The following is a 21,146-nucleotide window of genomic DNA, read 5'->3' as shown; positions in this document are numbered from 1 at the left end:
TTTACTTTGATTAAGGTGATACGACTTTAGCCTTATCAATTAGGTTAAACTAGGTCAAAGTGGTCTTATGCGTTTTATGTGAATTACGTAGTTTGTATGGTTGACGAGTGAACAAACAAGAATGTAAATAAAGCTTGACACGAGAGATTTGGTGACGCGGAAAACCCAATATGGGAAACGACCGCGGGAAGGGACGGTACCCTTCCAAGGATTGCACTAGCTTTTAATATGGAGGACGAGTACAAATATGGCGGCACGACTTTTCTTGCTAGCACAATATGTAGGGTTTTCGTATGTGTGTATGAATGATATTTCTCCCTTCTTCGTCATGTATATAAATAGGTCGCTTGTGCGGTAAGTAAAGCCGGATCCCGCCCTTGCTGGGCTTCTTCTTGTTGACAGCCCATGATTTGCTGTTTAGAACCCTGTTCTCCATATTCTCCCTGAAATCCGCCTGGTTGATTCTAGCTCACGGGCTCCTCAAGGCCATTAGTTTACTTAGCCCAATCCACCGCGTAGGTCTTAATGGACCTAACTCCTTACTGACCCAATGCGCAGAATTTGGCCCAAATAGTTTGCCCCTAATTCCTTGCGAGACACGCTTTGAGATGACGAGTAAGGAATTATCATTTAAATCTCGCGCAGTCTTTTGCACAACTTCCCAAACACTCATCATTGCCCTACTCCCATCCTCGTTTCTCGCCCCCCCTTAACTCCATCTCCCCTTTATAATCTCAACCGTCCCCACTCTACTTCCCCTTATTCAATTCAGAAATTTTAAAACCTCCCCATCTCTCCTAAACCCTTCCTCTTCCCTTTGCTTCTCCGCCGGACTTCCGCCATTTTCACCGGAGTTCCATTCTCACATCGTCAAGTATTTACCTTTATTTCTCCACTCTTTTCTTGCATTACCATGGGTAAAGCTCGTCATGCCCCTTTGTCTTCTGCGCCGACCAACTTGACACCGGACTCCACTTTTCCATCTCGCGACCTTTTCACCCACCCCCACAACTATGACTCCACCTTGACGACCGCCCACATCCCTTTAATCAAAGAACTTTTAGGGTTAGGCGACAGGGTGAACATCGCCATTCCAGACCCCGGCCAGAACGCTATCTTTATCTCTATCCCTTCAAATATGGCCTCTGTTTCCCATTCCTAAGTTGGTCCAGGACTTCTTCCGAACCAATGGCTTTGCCATGGCCCAAATTTCTGCTCAGGTGTGGAGGGTTTTCGTTTACTCCCTTACTGCCAGCCAGAACGCTGGTAACACCATCAGTTTGGGAGATCTTGCCCATATGTTTGAGATTCGTTCCTTGGAAAGAGGTCAGTTCTCCTTCCGTGGCCGCCGTGAGGCTTCTTTCAGGCACGTGTCAAAGTCGAAAGACGAAAAGTGGTTTGAGGAGTTCTTTTATTTAAGGAAGAACTCCATTCAGCCGCATGTTGACTACATCTTTGAAGACTGGGTCATAACTTCGAGTAAGTAGCTTTCTTGGCATCTTGTTGACCTTCGCGCGTTCACTGTCTTACTTTCTATTTCTGTGCAGGTCCACACAACCGGATCCACCTGGGAGACCCTGCATCTGCCCGCAACAAGTTGTTCTGCATACCTGTTTCGGAGAGAAAATTTCCCGACATGCTTCCTGGTTTCTCACCTGTCTCCTCCTCCAATCCTCAACAATCATCGCACAACATGTCTTCCAGTAGGCCTCCTGACATCTTTTTTTTTCTTATCCGACACCTTCTGACGCCTGACTTATTGCTGATTGTAGGTGCCAGAGTTAATCCTTTGGAAGCCATCCTCCAGAGTGCCAGGAGGAAGAGCGCTGCTGGGAGCCCTGACACGCCTTCTGCCTCCAAGAGAAATGCCCCTGCTGCCTCCTTTCAATCTCCTCCCACTCGTTCCAGCATTGCTCGCCCTGCTTCCGAGCCTCTAGAGGCCAGTCCCCTGTCACATCATCCTCCCACTCCTCCAGCGAGCCCTGTTATGCTGGCGGAGGCATCACTGCCCACTTTCCCGAAGGTTTTGGGAACGTGGATCAGGTGCCTTATTGGCCTGTTTTGGACCGACTCCTCTTTCCTCCCCTGGTGGAGGCATTCAAGGGGTTCTCCCCTGAGGAGATGGCTGAAAATGATGTGCACAACGCTTTTATGGTACGTCTCCCTCTTATGCTGCCTTTGTCTGCCCCAGACCCTTTTTCGTTGGACTTGCTAACTCTGTTCTCTGCTAACATGTCTTTCAGTCAGCCTTCTATTATAGGAAGATGATTGACGTGGTTCAGACTACTAGCCGAGCCACTCATGCCAAGAACGAAGAGCTTTCTGGAACTATCGCTGGTTTGGAGCGGCGACGCCTTGATTTGAGGGAACGCGTGGCGGGGCTGAAGGCTGAGTTATCTGGTACTAAGAAGAGGCTGGAGGAGGAGACTGAACAGCTATCACGTACCCAGGAAGTGTGCAATACCTTCTCCGATGCTCTCAAGCGTGCTGATGAAAGGATCAATAAGCTAATCACCCTCGCCACCAATATCGTTGCTTATGCTACCTTGCGGGCTAAGATTAGTGGAATGCGTGCTGCGCTGACTGATCCTCCTACCCTTCAGTTAGTAGAGGAGGAAGAGAGGCAGCTGGAGACCCTCTACCCTGTTCAACCTGATTTGAGTGTGCTGATGCCCGAGGCTGGCAAGGTGAACTCTCCTGCCATGATGGAGCAGACTGCTGCTGAGGGGGCTGGCTCTTTCCAGGAGGCTGTTGTTGCTTCTGAAGTCCAGGAGGCTGCTGTCGATGGGAAGGTGCAACCTGGTCCTGTTCCTGAAAATGAGAGTCAACAAGAGAATGCAGGAGAGGCATCTGAGAGGGAGGTCATTGACCTGGCCTCTAGTTAAAAAATATTTTAGGTATTTTCATGATTTATTGGTCTGGCCCTGTGATGGCACAGATTTGTAAGTATTTTTAAGACACTTTGTTTTGTGGCTTCCGTCGTAGTGGCGTGTTTGAACTTTTGGGCCATGCTTGGCCTGGTGGCATGTCTGGCCGTATTTTGAAATGAACCTTGCCTGGTTTGGCAGGCTGGCTTTTATTCATGCCATGTCTTATTTGTGAATTTCATTTTTCTCTTATAGACTTAGGCACATATTAGGTAGTCAGGCTTAACTCTGGGAGTCGTTTCAAACTTACGAATACCATTGTGTTAGCCCAATGGCTGATTCAAGTCGGAAGTGGCCGTGTCAGCCCGGAAGGTTGATTTAGATCCGTTGTGTCAGCCTAGAGGGCTGATTTAGACTTAGCTAGTTGTCGTGTCAGCCCAGGGGGCTGATTTAGACTTATGCCGCATTCTGACTAGAGGTGGCTGTGTCAACCCAGGAGGCTGATTTAGACATGTCGTGTCAGCCTGGGAGGCTGATTTAGACTTAGCTAGCTGTCGTGTCAGCCCAGGGGGCTGATTTAGACTTATGCCGCATAACGACTACTTAACCTTGTTCATGACGCAATGTGTGTTCATCATGTTTAGAGCCAACAGGGGCGTACCTTAGGCAAGTTTATCGTCATTCTAGGACCAGTGGAACGTTGCAGGATCATGGTTGCTCAGAGATCCCTGCGCTCCTTATGCTTGTGCATGCATGCTGGGGCCCTGACTACGTCGAGTACTCGGTGTCGATAGCTATCTTTGGGGGTGGTATACGGGGTAGCTGCGTGAGCTTTGAGCTGTGAGCAATAATATCCAACACTATAAAAACTTCCGAATAAAAAAATGAGGTATTATGAGGCTAAAAGGCCCTAGGTCGAAATGGGTTGTGACAAATGTGCATGCATAATACGTACTACATGGAATTTACTCATGTAAAGAGTAAAATGAACGCTGAAATATGTCCCTACGTCTTTTGTTATTGCTAATGTCATATTTAATTATACATAATACGAAGTTTATTTTTCAAATGTCATATGTATTTCTCCTACTAATTTTAAAGTTATTTCCCTCACAATACACTTCAACTTCTATTGATAATTTATTATTATATTATTTACATTCATTTGTCATTATATAAAAGTATATTAATCAAAATTTAAATAAGATATTCACAAATTATTGATAAGTACAAAGTTTGATATCTATTTTTCAAGCAGTATTTAAAGATAAAGAAAGTTGCTGCTAATTTGCTAAAATTTGAATGAGGCTTGAATGTAAATTAGATACACTTATTATAGAAATATGTATAAGGTTAAGGTTCAATTCAAGCAACGATCAACATTAAAAAAAAAGTCATGAAAAACACATAAAAATGTACGAGTAGTATTTCCCTAACATAGTGAAGACCGTCTCTCTCAAACTTTTCTTTTGACAAATTTACATGCATAAAAAACGGTACTATTCAATTATATGGAGCAAACTAATTATTGTTGATGCTATATATATGTTTTTTTTTGTGTAAATTGAGCACATCATTACTATAATTTAGTGAGAGATACGAATTGGGGAAGGGTGAGACATATTCGTCATGCATAATACGATGCTTTAAACCACCTTTAGACAAAAATATAAAAATAAATGAAAAAAAATTTAAACCTAAAAGGGGGTCACGTACTTGCCAACTCTTCTATAGTTTTCTACCGCATTAATATTCTCATGAAGTTTATGACATTTATTTCATTTTAATAAAAAAAATGATTATCCTGCTTCGTAAAATTTGTGATTTATAACTTTTAGCTAACGTACTTGAACTTGCTTAAATTTATATATTTTAAGTGAAGAATATTAATTGTAAATATGATAAAGAAAAAGTTTGATCTTTAATTTTCCCAGAGATAAAAAAAAACTCAATTTTTTTTTCTTATAATATACTAATTAAAGGTCATAATGTAAAACAGGAAATTACACCATAATCTACTATCTCAGATGATCAACACTCAAAATAGGACATTTGTTATTTAAATAGTGTAATAACTCTCAAAATGCTAAAAAAATGTTCAATCTGTCGTTATCAAACAAAACCTAAGTTTCTGCATTTTTTTTTGTCATGTTCAACTTAATCTTTACGAGATGTAAAAATGATGGAAGTTCAGAATGTAGCGGTTAGTTTTCTGTTAGTTAGATGGACTTTTCAAGAGAGAGAGATGAAAGCTTTGCATTTTAGATCGTTTTATGTGTGAACCGAAGGGATTAAGTAGTGGGCTAAAGGTTGTTTCGAGTGGGAATGAGGGTGATTGCAACGAGTTGGTTGACTAAAGTTTTTCCTTACTAGATCTAGAAAGGAGATAATAATTATGAGATAATAAAATTTCAAGAAAAAAGGACAATAAAAATGAGATGGAGGTAGTAACATTTATTTATGCAAAATGAAATAAATAGCAAAGTTTGTATATATATATATATATATATATATATATATATATATATATATATATATATATATATATATATATATATATATTCAAACTTATTCAGTTTACAAACATAGTACCCAAACACTTTGTTTGAGTATCTGGAATGGAGGTAGGGGAAGGGACGAGAAAAAGACTAGGAAGGGAAAGGGAGAGAGATAAGAGGGAAGATTGCTTCTTAAAAATTTTTTTGTTGAAGGAGAAATAAATTGTCTTCGATACGGGAGACGAGGATACATATCATCTGGAGTAAATATTGGTATTTCATGGAGGTGAATGTGATTTATGACTTCTTAGATGTAAAACGTGGCAGAAAGGTAGTGATAGTGGTAGTGGATTGGAGGTTGTTTCAAGTAGTAAGAACTATTCACGGTGGCTGCTGATATTTTATTTTGAGGGTAAATTAGTGGGGTGGAGGGAGAGTGCATTTGTGGAGGGTGATGAGTTTAACGAGAATAGTGATAATAAATAAGGTCATTTATCAACAAAATATCGCTTGCATTAAAACATATAGGTAACATGAATAATAACGAGAAACCTCAAAAGATCATACTGATAACTTAATCTTGACCCCATCAATCCAAATTAAAGTAAAATCTTAATTTTAACAACAGTGTCGAGAGCAAGGGTTAGTTTCCATTGGATTGTGAATTTTTTTAGAAGTAGGGGTTTAGTTTTCCACTTGGTTGGATAAATTTGAGAGCAGTTTTGAAATCAAGGATCGATCTTTCAAGGGATGAAATTATTTTAGATCATATGTGTGAATAGGGAAGAAAAATAGGGGTATGCGTGAAAGATTTTGTTTCAAATGAGAAGATGGGGGCAAGACTATTGTTATAGGGGGGGGGGGGTGTCATAAGCAGCCTCAGCGGAATTTGATTCACATTCAAAGGTATGTCTATAGTTTGACCGGGAGATATAACATTTAACTACCTGTAAATGTTTTTACGTAACTAGCATTTGACCCAACAATGATTAAATCATGGTTGTTATTCTAAAGAAGGAGATTTGTTCCATCATTGAGTTGATTATGCAAAGTAGATATTATTGTTTTCCTTGACCAATTGAAAAACAAAAAGGTATTAATGAACAAAATCTAATAACTCTCAGTCCCAAGTATCATATATATAAACTTCATATTGGTTTTATTTTCCTTAAAAAACAACATTTTCGAGAGCAAGGATTAGTTTCCATTGGATGATAGATTTTTCTATAAATAAGGGTTTAGTTTTTCACTTAGTTGGATAAATTTGAGATAAGTTTCGGAGACAAGGATCGATCTTTCAAGGGATAAGATTGTTTTAAATCATGTGTGTGAATAAGAAAGAAAAATAGGGGTTTTCGTGAAAGATTTTGTTTCAAATGAGAAGATGCGGGCCAAGACTATCTTTATACTGGGTCATAAAATGTACTCTAGCCATGTAGAACGTTTAATTTGGTTCACATTAAAACGTACTTCTATAGTTTGACCGGGAGATATAACATTCTAACTAACTCTAAATATTTTTACATAATTATAATTTGATCCATCAATGATTAAATTATGGTTGTTATTCGAAAGAAGGAGATTTGTTGCATCATTGAGTTGATTATGCAGAGTAGATATTATTGTTTTCCTTGACCAATTGAAAAACAAACAGGTATTAATGAACAAATTCTAAAAACTATCAGTCCAAATATCATATATATATAAACTTCATATTGGTTTTATATTCCTAAAAAAAAAGTATTTATTAATCAAAAACTCTTTTATTCTTATGTCAATATTATGTTAACGGGAATTATTTATTGGTCATGCATCATACATTAAATCTTAGACATGAACAATGTACTATATGTCTATATTATATTTTTTTGTGAAATTTATCACACATTATTTTAATATCCGTGCAACGCACGGGCAAGAAAAGTAGTAAAATAAGAAGTCAATCAAACAAATCATTATAAAAAATAAAAAAAGAGAAGAGCGGCGCAAAAGTTCGAGAAACCAAGCAAAGAGCTCAGCATATGAAGAAACCGGGTCTCTTCTGATTCCCGGAATTAATCTCATCTCATATTTTATTGCCAAAATCAATCCTATTCCTTGCAAAACGTATCCCGAATCTATCCCAAACACCGATCATGATGAGTATGAAAACTCATGATTTCCTCCCGAAAAGGCAAGCAATTACCCACATATTTTCCCAGAAATTGAGCGATAAAGTGAGACGATCTTCGACCTAAACTAGGAGGCGAGAGCTAGGAGGAGGCAATACTCTGGCATAGTCTTAGTATACGGCGGCGTAAGGGTGGATTCTAGTTCAATTGGAGGTGTGATATCCGAAGGTTGTGCGACGGATTCCGGGCTACAAAATAAGTTCTCTTTACTACTCTTGTACCTAGTTTATGGTTTGGAAATCCGTCATATAATTTTAGTACTGTATACTGATATTTGTTGTACGATTTATTTTGAGTAATTAGTATTTAAGTTTTACTGTTTTACTGTCAAGATTCAATCTTCCTCATAATTTGTTATCTTATTGTGGTTTTGATTGTCTCGTATGCTAATTATGTAAGTTAGGCTTAGTTCAACTTGCGTAATACCAGTAGCGACTAACTCGAATTAGTCCCTGCGAATTGGGATTAGTTTAAGTTAAGAGTAAAAACTTAGACTATTGATCTCTAGGTAGCGACGTCACTTAGAGACTAATAGGGTTAATGAAATATTCTTGGTTCAATAATGCGACTAATCCGGTCTTTAGTAGGGCGCGACAAACTTACATTGGCCGGCTAGCTAAGAATCGGTCTAGGCTTAGTTTAGGTCGGTTGTAATCTAAGAGAATATAGGGAATTTTGTTACCATAAATTCCGCAGTTAAGCTATTAATTATTCAAGATTATACGATACAGTAGATTGGATTAGATTTACTAAATTGGAATTGTGTGTAGTATTTGCTTTCACGTCTAAATATTAGCTTCTTATCAATTAGTTTAATTTCCATTAGTTTATTAGTTCGAAACTTCGAAACAAACCCCCTTAATCGTACATATCAGTAAATAAGCTAGCATTTAACTTATATGCGTAAATATGTAATTGTTATTACTAGCTAATAGTTGACTTTAACTTTGAATAGCTAATCTCTCCGTGGGATCGACCCTTACTTGTTCAATATTATATTACTTCAAAGATATGATTGTGATGAAGGTAAGGAAAATAAATAATTAATTTGTATGCGTAAATGACACGTATCAAATTTTGGCGCTGTTGCCGGGGAGTTTATATTATCTTTGTTCAATATTGTCAACCATTATTGGTGTATGATAAAATTTTGCGCAGTTACAAATTTCTTGCTCCTTAACTTTATATTCTGATCATTCTTGTGAACATGTTAAAATTTTAGACAGCTAATAAAATCTTATGCTGCTGAGAAGGCCTACTTGTTATGAAGCTTAAATTGCTAAACCTGCCCCTGAACTAATCTACACTAAAGGATAGTGCACTTGCTAAAAAAAAAAGGTGCTGTAATTTTTTTTGCTTTTATTGAGAACTAAGTCTTGCTATATACGACTGGTCTTCTAAGTTAAATCATTTTAGCCTAGCGTCCTGATTTACTATGCTTAGTAATTATTGATTTGCTGCTGCCTATGTTTAACGTATGTGTTGCCAGTCACTTAATTTTGCTTCAAGCTTGAATTTGAATGAACTTATGATCCGATTACATATCTCACATGTTTAGAATGGGAGGGCATCAGGAATAATAGATTATGTGAAATTGAAACTTGGGCATAGATGTGCTTTATCTAATCTACATTTGAACCTGTCCAGACAGTGCCACTGATGAACCAATTGCTGACATTATCTCATGAATTCTCTTACAGGTGCATGCACAACACTCGTCGTTCGAAGGGACCAGTAACTTTTGATACAGAGATCGAGAGAACAACAAGGAGGCTAAGGAAAGAGTTCTTGGAAGGGAAAGCGGAAGAAGCATTACACTTGGACAAGTTCTTTTGCGAAGAAGAAAATCAAATGGCTGAGAAGACACTGAAGCAGCTGGCCATGCCAGATGTGACCACAACTCCACTGAGTATCGTATTTCCTACTCTTCAAAAGCCTTTAAAGTTAAATTCCAGTTTTCTTAATTTACTCCCTAAGTTTTATGGTCGGTCAAATGAGTTACCTAGCATGCATTTAGTTGCGTTTGACCTGGCATGTTCATCTATGAAAAGTGAGGGGGTAAAACCTGAGGATATTAAATTACGTTCCTTTCCATTCTCATTAGAGGAGTCTGCTAAAGAATGGTTGTTTTACTTGTCACCTGGTTCAATCACTAGCTGGGATAAACTTAAAATTGCTTTTCTAGAAAAATTTCAACCAGCTAGTAGAGTCGCGTCAATTAGAAAAGAGAAGTGGAATAAAACAGGGTCGGGATGAGTCCTTATGCGAATATTGGGAACGATTTAATCATTTATGTGCGTCTTGTCCCCAACACCAAATCAGTGAACAACTTCTCATGTTTTATTTCTATGAAGGTCTTTTAACTAAGGATCGCGGTTACATTGATGCTGCTAGTGGTGGGTCTTTAGCTGAAAAAACACCCACAGAAGCTAGAAATTTGATAAATAATATGGCATTAAACACCCAACAATTTGGTATTAGGAGAGATGTAGGGGAAGCAAGTGGGGTAAATAATGTTGACATTACATCTATTAAGGATCAAATGCAAGAAAATGCCCAACAAATTACTACTCTTACTACATTAGTTTCGAAACTTGTATCTGATCAGTCTAAACCAACTGTTTGTTCTATGAATTCTGATATTGTGTACGCTGACACTGCTGGTCAGCCGTTTGTTATTGCTAATCCTGAACATGTTAATGCTTTGGGTGGGTTTAATAATCAACAAAGAAACTATGACCCTTTCTCAAACACTTATAATGAGGGTTGGAAGGATCACCCCAATTTAAGATATGGATCTGGACCTAAACAACAACAAAACTTTCAGAATAATTTTAGGCAACAGGGTTCACAAACACCATCTTTAGAAGAGATGATGAAACAGTTAACCTCTACTGTGAGTCAAGTTCATAATCAGGGTGTATCTTACTAACAGAAAAATGATGCTCACCTACAGCAAATAGACACGCAAATGGGTCAAATATGCACTACTCTGAGTAATATCCAAGCTCAACCAATTCCTAATCCTAAAGAGAGTGCTCAAGCTGTAACACTTAGAAGTGGTAGGGTCTTAAGTGAACCTGAATTGAATAAGAATGAAATTGAGAAAGAACTTGAGGTTCAACCGTTAGAAAAACCAGAGGTAGAAAAAGGTCAAGGAACTCATAAGGATAAGAGTCAAAAATCTGATTTGAATGTTCCAAACTTTAAAGATCCTCCCCCTTTCCCGACAAGGTTTGCTAAAACAAAGAAAATTGAACTTGAAAATGAAATCCTGGAAACTTTTAGGAAAGTGGAACTGAATATACCCTTGCTTGATGCCTTTAAACAAATTCCTAAGTATACAAAATTTTTAAAGGAGCTTTGTACTAATAAGAGGAATATTAAAAATAAGAATGCTGAAAAAGTAAGTATGGGGGAAAATGTGTCTGCTCTCATTCAAAGAAAAGTTCCTCCGAAATGTAATGATCCAGGGATGTTCTCTATTCCCTGCAATATTGGCTCGTCTAAATTTAAAAGATGCATGCTAGACTTAGGGGCTTCCATTAATGTCATGCCTAAATCTGTGTATGAGTCTTTGCATGGTGGGAAATTGGTCGGAATTGATGTCATAATCCAACTAGCTGATAGATCATATGCATACCCATTAGGTGTTCTAGAAGATGTTCTTGTTCAAGTGGGTGACTTAATTTTTCCTGCTGATTTTTATATTCTTGATATGGATGATTCTCGTGATTCGACTAATGTACCATTGCTGCTAGGTAGGCCTTTTCTTAAAACTTCACGAGCTAAAATTGATGTGCATAACGATATTCTAACATTGGAATTTGAAGGTGAAGTTATCACATTTAATATCTTTGATGCTATGAAGTATTCTGACACAATGGCAGCGTGTATGCTGTTGATTACATTGATGTTATTAATTGGATTGCACAACAAGTTTTTGACGATGACCATGCTACTAATCTGTCTGATATGACAGGAACTCTTGTACCCACTTCTGATATAGTGAACCTTAGCTTCGTTGACTCTGGTAAGGATTCTACTAAACTTTCCCTACCCCCATCGAGTCAAAAACTCATTCCATCTATTATTAAAGCACCTGAACTTGAACTTAAACCTCTTCCTGCTAATTTAAAACATGCTTTTCTTGGTGAAAATGACACATTGCCAGTGATTATTTCTAGTTCATTATCAGTGAAGCAGGGAGAGAAATTGTTAAATGTGCTTAGAGAATATAAAGAAGCTATAGGATGGACTTTAGCTGACATAAAAGGAATCAGTCCCACTCTTTGTCTGCATAGAATATTTTTGGAGAAGGATGCTAAACCTTCTCAAGAACCACAACGTAGATTAAATCCTTTAATGTTAGAGGTCGTTAAGAAGGAAATGGTAAAATGGAGAGATGCTGGAGTCATATACCATATTTCTGATTCTGAGTGGGTCAGTCCTATTCATGTCATCCCAAAGAAATCAGGTATAACCGTGGTAGAAAATGATAAGGGTGAACTTGTACCTACAAGAGTATCTAATGGGTGGAGGGTGTGTATAGATTATAGGAAACTTAATAAGGCCACTAGAAAGGACCATTTCCCATTACCTTTCATTGATCAGATGCTAGAAAAATTAGCTGGAAAATCTTATTTTTGTTTCCTAGATGGTTATTCAGGTTATACCCAAGTGCCCATAGCACCCGAAGACCAAGAGAAGACCACTTTCACAGGCCCCTTTGGTACTTATGCCTTTAGAAGATTGCCCTTTGGCCTGTGCAATGAACCTGGAACTTTTTAGAGGTGTATGATGAGTATATTTTCTGACTTAATTGATAACTGTTTAGAAGTATTTATGGATGACTTTATTGTTTTTGGTGACTCTTTTGATTTTTTTCTGCACAATTTATCACTTGTGCTGAAAAAATGCGTTGAAACGAAACTTGTTTTAAACTTTGAAAAGTGTTATTTTATGGTCCAACAAGGAGTCGTCTTGGGTCATATTGTGTGTTCTAAAGGTTTAGAAGTAGACAAAGCAAAAATTGATGTCATAAGTTCTCTGCCATACCAGACTTGTGTGCGAGAGATTTGATCTTTCTTAGGTCACGCGGGGTTTTACAGACGTTTCATTAAAGATTTTTCGAAAATTTCATAGCCGTTGTGTTCATTACTTGCTAAAGATGTTGCCTTTGTGTTTGATGATTCATGTAAAGAAGCCTTTGACACACTAAAAGACAAACTGACTTCAGCCTCTGTTATGCGTCCCCCTGACTGGAATTTACCTTTTGAAATTATGTGTGACGCAAGCGATAAAGCAGTAGGAGCTGCCCTTGGTCAAAAAGCTGATAAAGAGTCATATGCTATTCACTATGCTTCAAAATTACTAGACCTTGCTCAATGTAACTATACAGTTACTGAGAAAGAAATGTATGCTGTAATTTATGCGCTTGAAAAGTTTTGACCATATTTGCTAGGCACTCACGTGATAGTCTATTCTGACCATTCGACATTAAAATTTCTCTTAAAAAAGAAAGAGTCTAAACCACGGTTGCTACGCTCATTGTTATCAGAATCCCGATTCGATCCTACGATTTTATGATCTAAAAATGCTTGACCGATCCTAGATCTTACGATTCTATCATGGTTGTAGAATCTTACGATCCTAATTATCTGGAAATTTCTGGAGGTAGGATCATAATACGATTCTACGATCTTACGATACTACGATCCGATTTCATAGTAAAAAAAATTAATATATATTTTTATATAATGACATCGTAAAACTCAAATTTCGGGTAAGTTGTAGAAACATGTTCATATAATAATATTAAAATCATTAATTATCAATATTTTATGGATAAATATTAATAAATAAGTATTTTGATCTTCAATGATATGTTTTTACCAAATAAAAAACTATAATTGGTGAGTTTGTAGAATCTTACGATTCTACGATCCGATTCTACCGATTCGATCCTACCCTCCCCATCGATCCAAAGTAGAATCCCGATTCTGACAACATTGGCTACGCTGGATGCTTTTATTACAAGAATTTGACCTAGAAATTAGAGATAAAAAGGGAGCTGAAAACCTAGTTCTTGATCATTTGAGTAGAATAGTCCCTCAACAAGACTGGCCTATGGTGACTGAGTTCTTCCCTGATGAACAATTGTATTCCTTGCGTCATGAAGCAATTCCATGGTATGCTGATATGGTAAATTACTTGGTAACTACTTTTCCTTCCACATTGTCTAGAGCATAGAGAGATAAAATAAGGAATGAATCAAAACTTTATATTTGGGATGATCCGTACCTATGGAAATGCTGTAGCGATAATATTATTAGGCGTTGTGTGAATGAATCTGAAGTGCATTCTATTTTAACATTCTGTCATAACTTAGAAACAGGTCACTTTGGTCCACAGCGCACATCTCACAAGGTGTTGGAGTATGGTTTGTATTGGCCAATCTTGCATAAAGACGCTTATGAGTTCTGCAAATCCTGTGAGCGGTGTCAGAAAAATGGTAATTTGTCTAAAAGAGCTGAAATGCCTCAGGTTAGTATTCTGATCTGTGACATTTTTGACATTTGGGGTATTGATTTTTATGGGGCCTTTTCCACTTTCTTATGGATACGAGTACATATTACTTACGGTGGATTATGTTTCGAAGTGGGTTGAGGTTAAAGCTACTAAGAAGGATGATAGTAAAACTCTTGTTGAATTTGTTAAGAGTCGTATCTTTAATCGATTTGGAATGCCTAAGGCTCTGATCAGTGACCGTGGTACCCACTTCTGCAATAAGACTTTAGGTGCTTTACTGAGCAAGTATCATGTTACAAGTATCATGTTATTCATAGGGTAGCCACAGCATACCACCCCTAGACCAATGGTTAGGCCGAAGTCTCCAACCGAGAGATAAAATCAATATTAGAGAAAATGGTTAAACCTGATAAGAAAGACTGGAGTTTAAGGACTGATGATGCAGTTTGGGCCTATAGAACTGCTTATAAAACACCGATTGGAATGTCTCCTTATAGACTAGTTTTTGGTAAAGCTTGTCACTTACCTGTGGAACTTGAACACAACTCTTTTTGGGCTGTTAAACAGTGTAATTTAGACTATGAGAAAGCTGGAGCAGAGCATAAATTGCAGTTGCTAGAGTTAGAGGAACTCAGACTAGAATCTTATGAAAATGCTAGAATATATAAACAAAAGACCAAAGCTTTTCATGATAATCATAGTTCTCGTAAATCTTTTCATATTGGTCAGAAAGTATTGTTGTTTAATTCTCGTTTCAAGTTGTTTCCAGGTAGGCTGCAAACTAGGTGGCTTGGTCCTTTTGTTGTGACTAACATTTCTCCTCATGGTGCTATAGGAATAAAAGATTTGCATACTGATAAAGCTTTTAAAGTCAATGGTCACAGGTTGAAACCATTTTATGAGAACGTTGAGCTCATGGGCGTGGAGGATATCATTCTGGAAGTTCCTGAATATAAGTTCAAACTATGTCGAGCCACGATGTAAACCAAGGCGCTTCTTGGGAGGCAACCCAAGTTTACTTATTTATTGTTTTCATGTGTGTTTATTTTATATGCTTTCACCGAGTCGGCTTAAGTGCCTCCCCGTGTGTCGCTACCTTTGTAGAGGGATGTTAATAGTGTCGGTAGCAACAAAAAAATTAGAAAATATAAAAATACAAAAAGAGATATTATTATTACTGTTGGATTTTCTGGGTAATTTGCTTGTTTTCTATTTCACTTGTCTTGGTCAAGTGCTTTATTTTCCAGGGATCGGGATACATATATGGCTGTTCGGACGCTGCCAGTTGATGATGTGATCAAGCAGGCACTGCTGCCTTGCTAGACGTCATGGCCAGACGTCGATCAGTCCTACTTGGAGGCTGAAATACTCACTGATGGGCACCTTCCTTATAAATATGCTGCTATTGAGAGCTTACTTGGCTGACCAGGACAGAACGTTACCAAACACTGAAGCATCTTGCTGCTGTGAATGCTTCCTATGAATCCGCTAAGTTCCTTCTTCCCTCTTATTTTTATTATATGTTTAATCTCATCAAGGACGATGTCGAATTTAAGTGCGGGGGAGAGGTAAATTGTGCTGAAACTGTGTTTTTTTATGCTGAAATTGGAGTTGGCGGGTGGCCATTGGTCTTTAATGTGTTTTACAGGTTTTAAAATTTTTTAGTTATGACCATTTTTAGGGGAGGTGCTGTCAAAATTTGGTCAGAAATAAAAAAATAACCTCTGTTTTTATTAGCCTAACAAGAATAAGGGAGCCGGAATGGCTGTACAACTATGATATAACTGCTTTTATGCTTGTGAATTCTCACTTTAGCCTTACATTTTCAACGCCTATCTTTCGTATAACAATTTGCATATCTACGAGTGTGTGACCGATACTAATGAACGAATAGACTTGACTAAAATGTTGGCAAACTACTAAAATTTCTGAGATTTAGAGCCTTCAAAACCGATGACATTCATGCTCGGTTTCCATTTATAGGATGAGAGTAGTACTCCTTATGAGGCATGTAACATCAAATTGCATAAGCATGAAATTTGTCTCTTAACTTGTATGCATTCGGGTTTGTGGCAGTGACACATGTGGAGAGGCAACCTTTCCTTTTTGTTTTACCTTTGAATTCCACTTAGCCAAATTGACTTGTTTTCACCCATTCGATCAACTACATTCTTAAATAGCCTACCCTAGTCAAGTTAGTCTAGTTGATGTGTTTGGCACGCTCTTTGTGGTCATTTATGGTATCGTGTTATTATCTTGAAAAGGGATTATGGAAGGAAAAAGAGAAAAATCAATGTGAAAAAAAAGAATTGTTGATGGAGGAATAAAAAAAAGAGAAAATCCTTTGTAATTAAACTCCTATTCTTGCATTATATTCTACATATGAGGAGTTATCTTTGTTGTACGCGAGTTTATGCTGTGTACGACATCGTTTATAACTTGTAAGTTGGGTTTCTAAGCGGAATGCGTGTAATATTGGTGACGGTCGGTACTAGCTTGACTTTTACCCCCACATATCCAAAAATATTTGACCCTTTTCACCCAATTACATACCTTATTAACTTATCTCGCACCTCTTGTAAGTCCTCGGCATGTGTCTTGGTCCTCGTTTGGTTTGAGTGCGTATGTATGGTTGTAGAGATCGATTTCATGTTAGATTGCATGCATGTTTTTATAAGTCGAGTTAGGTGAGTGTCTTATATTCTTTCTATTTCACATTATACTCACCTATTCTTATATGAGCGAACCGCAAGAGTCTAATATGTATAAGTCTGGCAAGGTCGACGGTTCAGTAGTAGTGTCATTGTCCTATTCGTTTGCATTTGACTTCGTGTTTTTCCCGCTCTGGAATCTGTTTCCTTGGCATTGGTGTTGTTTTGTTGCATAAATGCTACTTAAGTGAGTCATTAGTATGGATAGCTATGAGTTGTATACCATTCCATTTATCCCTACTCTTATCTTTTGATCTTTGAGGTTAATAACTTGTTTATAGCTCATATTTGGTTATTGTCGAGGGCGACAATAAGCTAAGTATGGGGGAATTTGATAAGCCCATAATTATATATGTTTTTATCCCATATCCGTATATTGTTAGTGTCGTCTTTTTCATTATTTGAGCTAAATAATATACTCTTATCATTTTACAAGTTTAATCATCAAATTATCATTTTGAGTGTTAGATGAGCTAATTTGTATGTAATTTGGACTAATAGGGTGGATAGTTCAAATGGGCCAGAAATTAACAAGAAGACGGTGGACCAAGTAAATGAGCCCAACTTCACGTGGATTTTGGGGTTGAATAGTAGAAACTTAAGAAGTCAATCAAACAAATCATTAAAACATAAAAAAAGAGAAGAGCAGCGCAAAAGTTCGAGAAGCCAAGCGAAGAGCTCAGCATATGAAGAAACCGGGTCTCTTCTGATTCCGGAATTAATCTCATCTCATATTTTATTCTCAAAATCTATCCTATTCCTTGCAAAACTTATCCCGAATCTATCCCAAACACCAATCATGATGAATATAAATACTCGTGATTTCCTCCCGAAAAGACAAGCAATTACCCACGTATTTTCCCAGAAATTGAGCGATAAAGAGAGACAATCTTCGACCTAAACTAGGAGGCGAGAGCTAGGAAGCAATACTCTGGCATAGTCTTAGTATACGGCGGCGTAAGGGCGGATTCTAGTTCAATTGGAGGTGCGATATCCGAAGGTTGTGCGACGGATTCCGGACTACAAAATAAGTTCTCTTTTACTACTCTTGTACCTAGTTTATGGCTTGGAAATCCGTCATATAATTTTAGTACTCTATACTGATATTTGTTATACGATTGATTTTGAGTAATTAGTATTTAAGTTTTACTGTTTTAATGTCAAGATTCAATCTTTCGCATAATTTGTTATCTTATTGTGGTTTTGATTGTCATGCATGCTAATTATGTAAGTTAGGCTTAGTTCAACTTGCGTAATACCAGTAGCGACTAACTCGAATTTGTCCCTGTGAATTGGGATTAGTTTAAGCTAAGAGTAAAAACTTAGACTATTGATCTCTAGGTAGTGACGTCACTTAGAGACTAATAGGGTTAATGAAATATTCTTGGTTCAATAATGCGACTAATCCGGTCTTTAGTAGGGCGCGACAAACTTACATTGGCCGGCTAGCTAAGAATCGGTTGTTGGAATATGTGTCCTCCGACAATAATGCGATCACAACTGTCGATCATGATGATCACATGTTTAAATCTCATTTTAAAGAATACATTTGGGAAGTATTTTTTACTGTCAACTGGTCCACACATATCGGTAATGATTGACTGACTAGAGTGACATTACTGTCGTGCGATGGTGGTGATCAGTTGATCCCCTTAGGTCATACCTAAAGGATAACACTCTTAATTGATCATTTAATTAATCGTATGACGATACGGGTTAATTAAATTACTTAAAATTGACGAACGATATTGGAAGTAATATTGACGTATCTCATTATAATTTGATTAAATAAGATACGGTCTAAGTGATCCAATTGTTTTATTACTTAGATGAAATTGTTATTTACGGAAACAATTGAACTGAATGAATAATTTATTATAAATACAAAATGTTGTAATTTACAATTGGTAAAGTGTTTTTGGTACAAGTAATTGTGAATTACTAAGTCGATTTTGTACATGACGTATTTTATTAATACGTTGATTTTTAATATGTTAAAAATACATGACAATTTTACATGACTTGTAACATATGACAAATTGACAAAATTGACAAATTGACAAAGATAAAATGGAACCCATTTGGACCGAAATTAGGAGGGAGTATGGTGTTTATATTATGTTGAATTATTTGAGTGGACAACAATATAGTTAAACCTAGTCTCCTAGCCATGCAAGCCTAATCTTTTCTTGGGAAGAATAGAGGCTCATGCATTGGCCCTTCTCCCTCCCAGACCCGGTTTTTCCAACCCTCCATGCCAAGAGTTTGTCTTTTGGCACATACACTTATCTTGAGAAGAATCAATTGTAAGATTCATTCTAACATCATCAAAAATATTTTTAGAGAGATAAAAATATTTCTTCCTTCTTCTTCCTCCTCTTGACCGAAATTCCAAGAGGACCAAAATATTTTTGGGTCAATTTTATTTAAATTAATATTGTTCTAGTATTAATAATATTAATTTTGTTAAGAGGATATCTGGGTATTATTCCTTGGGAGGGATTCTATACTTGAATCCTTTGATTCATCCATATTAGGAGAGCTCAAGAACAAGTGAGTAGGAGAACTCTCTTGTGCCCTTTGATCCGAAATATCAATGTAAGAATGATGATTTCTTCTTTATTTTTATTTATGTTTGCATGCATAAGATCTAAATTAATTTTATGACTAAATTAAATTTGAACATATATGAATATGTAAGTTAATGAGATATAGATTTCTAACAAGCGGTATCAAGAGCCTTAGGTTGTTTGCATGCAAATCGGTTATAATTTTTCCGAGTTATACGATTAACATATAAAACTTATAAATTTGTGTTTATTATGATATATCACGAAATCAATTTTGCATGTTAAAGTTTCTGATCCTAAAATGAATTTAGAATATTTTGGTTAATTTATGGATTTTTATTGTTCATTTTATATTATAATGGCATTAAAAATGTGATTTTATGATAAAAATGTCATTTTCGGACTAAAATTAGCTAAACTTCGAATTTTTCAGTGTTTTTTGGATATGTTTTCACATATATTATTTTTAGATGACCTGTAAATGTTCATAATTTTGGAGTTCTTATGCTCGAAATATGGTTTTTTCATGATAGAAATCGAATTTAAATGAAAAATGGGTTAATATGAGATAAATTTCGAATCTGGTCATAGAAATTTAGTATGCTGTCACATGAAATTTTACAAGATGTGTGTAAAATAATTGGCTATAATGAAGTCTTTATGCATGATTTATGAATTGCTTGAAGAAAAATAACATAAATAGTGACTTAATTAGTGAATAATTGCTAAAACATACTTCTTGATTAAGGAAAAATGTCACATGTTGCATTTTATTACCTATTTCAGATCTAAAATTGAAAAGTTGATAAATATAATTTTTCTCATGTTTTTATGATTATATTTGATAAATCCGATAAACCGCAACAATATTTTTCCCGATAAATTTTCGAAATTTTAACCTAAGTTTTTGAACATTATGAGTGTCATGGTATTTTTTCAGAATGTTCATGAGTTTAAATTTCAAATTTTGAATTTATTTGAAATTTTTATGATTTATTTGGAGTTTATGGCATTTTATTGTAATTTTGAGTCCATTAATGAACAAATTTTAAGAAATAAAAGTTAATTATTGTCAATATGTTAGTGGAGACGAATTTTGAGTCCTAAGTTGGTTAGGGTAATTAACTTGTGCATAAATATGATTTTATGTAATTTATTGTGATTTTAAAAGGTTGAATCACGCAAATACGTAAAAACCGATTAATATACGATATTGGCTCCTTAAAGGCGATTTAGCATAAAATTGGGCATGTTCATACATATTATAATGCTGCATTTTATTTATGATTGTCATAATTTTATTTTATGTAATTTTTGAATTATGTAATTTTACTTAGTATGACCTTAGTTTTTAATTGGTATTGCCCGAAATGTATGGGAATATCGATTCGGTTGTAATTTATTGTGATCTCGTATCACCGTTTTGTAATTTAATAGATTTATTTTATTTTAATTACAAATGTATAATAGGAAATTATGTAATTTATTTATTTCGGAGTTCCTTGAAGACGGTGTCACTCAAGGAAGACGATACATAAAGACGGTGTTACCTCGAGATGCGTGCCAAAACCGAAGTTCAAGGGACCAATGGAGTTGGTTTCCGAATATGTAATAGTTAATTAGATTTTCTATTTTAGGAAGGCCATACTAGGATTTAATTTATGCTATGCATTTTATTTATATGTTGCATGCATCGCTAAATCGCCATAACTAAAACATGCATTGTCATTTTAATCGAGTTTATCGACCGTGTCAATTAGAATTATCGTAGTTCACCGCTTTAGTTCACTTAAAACGT

At 36.4% G+C, this 21,146-nt stretch overlaps 1 protein-coding gene across 2 annotated transcripts; it reads left to right on the top strand.

Annotated features, from left to right (window-relative positions):
• The first annotated feature begins 7,351 nt into the window (after positions 1–7,351).
• On the top strand, positions 7,352–16,349 carry LOC141631104 (uncharacterized). 2 transcript variants are annotated; one of them, XM_074443822.1, is made up of 2 exons: positions 7,352–7,704; positions 9,237–16,349. In XM_074443822.1, the coding sequence occupies exon 2, from the start codon at positions 10,508–10,510 to the stop codon at positions 11,513–11,515; it is 1,008 nt and encodes a 335-aa protein (XP_074299923.1). In that variant the 5' UTR covers positions 7,352–7,704; positions 9,237–10,507; the 3' UTR covers positions 11,516–16,349. The 2 variants fall into 2 exon arrangements, with proteins under 2 accessions (XP_074299923.1, XP_074299922.1); XM_074443821.1 differs by having other exon boundaries at positions 7,352–7,735.
• Positions 16,350–21,146: the final 4,797 nt, after the last annotated feature.

This window comes from Silene latifolia, chromosome Y (assembly GCF_048544455.1).
Source record: "Silene latifolia isolate original U9 population chromosome Y, ASM4854445v1, whole genome shotgun sequence".
NCBI lineage: Eukaryota > Viridiplantae > Streptophyta > Magnoliopsida > Caryophyllales > Caryophyllaceae > Silene > Silene latifolia.
Note: the sequence above shows the minus strand (reverse complement) of the source record. Positions and strands in the feature narration are given on the sequence as shown.